This window comes from Limulus polyphemus, unplaced genomic scaffold (assembly GCF_000517525.1).
Source record: "Limulus polyphemus unplaced genomic scaffold, Limulus_polyphemus-2.1.2 Scaffold2802, whole genome shotgun sequence".
NCBI classification, from domain to species: domain Eukaryota; kingdom Metazoa; phylum Arthropoda; class Merostomata; order Xiphosura; family Limulidae; genus Limulus; species Limulus polyphemus.
Genome location: NW_013668412.1, coordinates 11,493 through 12,653, shown reverse-complemented (window position 1 = coordinate 12,653; position 1,161 = coordinate 11,493). Strand labels below are relative to the sequence as shown.

Here is a 1,161-nt window from a genome sequence, read left to right as displayed (position 1 = left end):
CTCTAACAAAATCAGACAATTCGAGAGAACCTTGAGTCCTAGACATGGTGTAGCACAAGATAAGTAGTGTGCAGACCATTTTCATTTATATAGTGCTCTGTGAACACAAATTAGTTAGCATAAATCAGTTAAATGACGAAAAATTAGGTGTCTATTTACTTGTGACCACTCAGTGTATATGCTGCTTATTTATCGTACTGTATCACATATCCCAGATATGGGTTATAGTAAAAAAATACTGTTTTATTTAATGTACAGTATTGGTCCGATTATAGGGCGATCTCAAATATAAGGCGACTCCATTTTCAGAAACCTTGGGAAAGAAAAATTTAGTGTCATAATACCATTTTTAGGCCCGCAAAATCAATACTGTAACTGAACAACCTGCAGGTGGGTTAGTTGCAAGAATTAGCGATGACCTTGAGCAAGCATCTGGCGCCCATGCGTAGACTGGTACTATCTGGACATTCAGGAATGTGACAGGTTAGCTTCGGGGAGTGGGCCTGTAGTCGGCCGCGATTATAAGGCGACTATGAATTTTACAGCGTAATTATTAATAAAAAATATCACCTTATAATCGGGCCAATTCGGTATTTTCATTTTACGAGCAGTAAAGAATGATCGGATAATTAGTTCTACTTACTAACTGCCTCTGAAGTAATCACGCCACATAGTTTTTTTTCGTCCACTTTCAAGTAGTCGTAAACGCAACTGTCACTTGGTTCAATATCAAATTTTAAAAATTTCATCTCTAGTCCACAGATGTCGTTGTCCACTCGCCTGACTTCATAATGACATACCGTGAAGGTAGGATAATTATCAGGGTAGTTTGGGCTTCTGAGAAAGAAATTTTCTTCGAAAAAAGTAAGGTCGCATGATGACAGCAATCCTGTTGTAAATAAAAGTTTAACACTCAACTGTTAAATACCATATGAGCAATAATAAAACAATTATTCAAAATGCATCTTGCTATTTTACAATACAACAAAGGTAAAACTGAACATAGAATCTGTGATGTATAGGCCTAATACAAATTTGGCGACGAGGAACCCACTTTGAGACTAATAATGGCTGGAGACGGCTTGAATGGGTAATGAAGAAAAACTTTAATATAAGTTTAACATAACAGCAAATGTACAACGTTTCGACAAGGTTTAGTCA

General features: G+C 36.6%; 1 protein-coding gene across 1 annotated transcript in view; it reads right to left on the bottom strand.

Moving 5' to 3' along the window:
• LOC111087884 (cubilin-like) overlaps nucleotides 1–1,161 on the bottom strand; it is a gene marked incomplete at its 5' end in the record, with an annotated part of 38,597 nt that overhangs the window by 34,965 nt on the left and 2,471 nt on the right. The window contains one exon of the mRNA XM_022396161.1: nucleotides 644–889. Coding sequence (XP_022251869.1) covers nucleotides 644–889 — 246 coding nt within the window. The remainder of the gene's footprint in view (nucleotides 1–643; nucleotides 890–1,161) is intronic.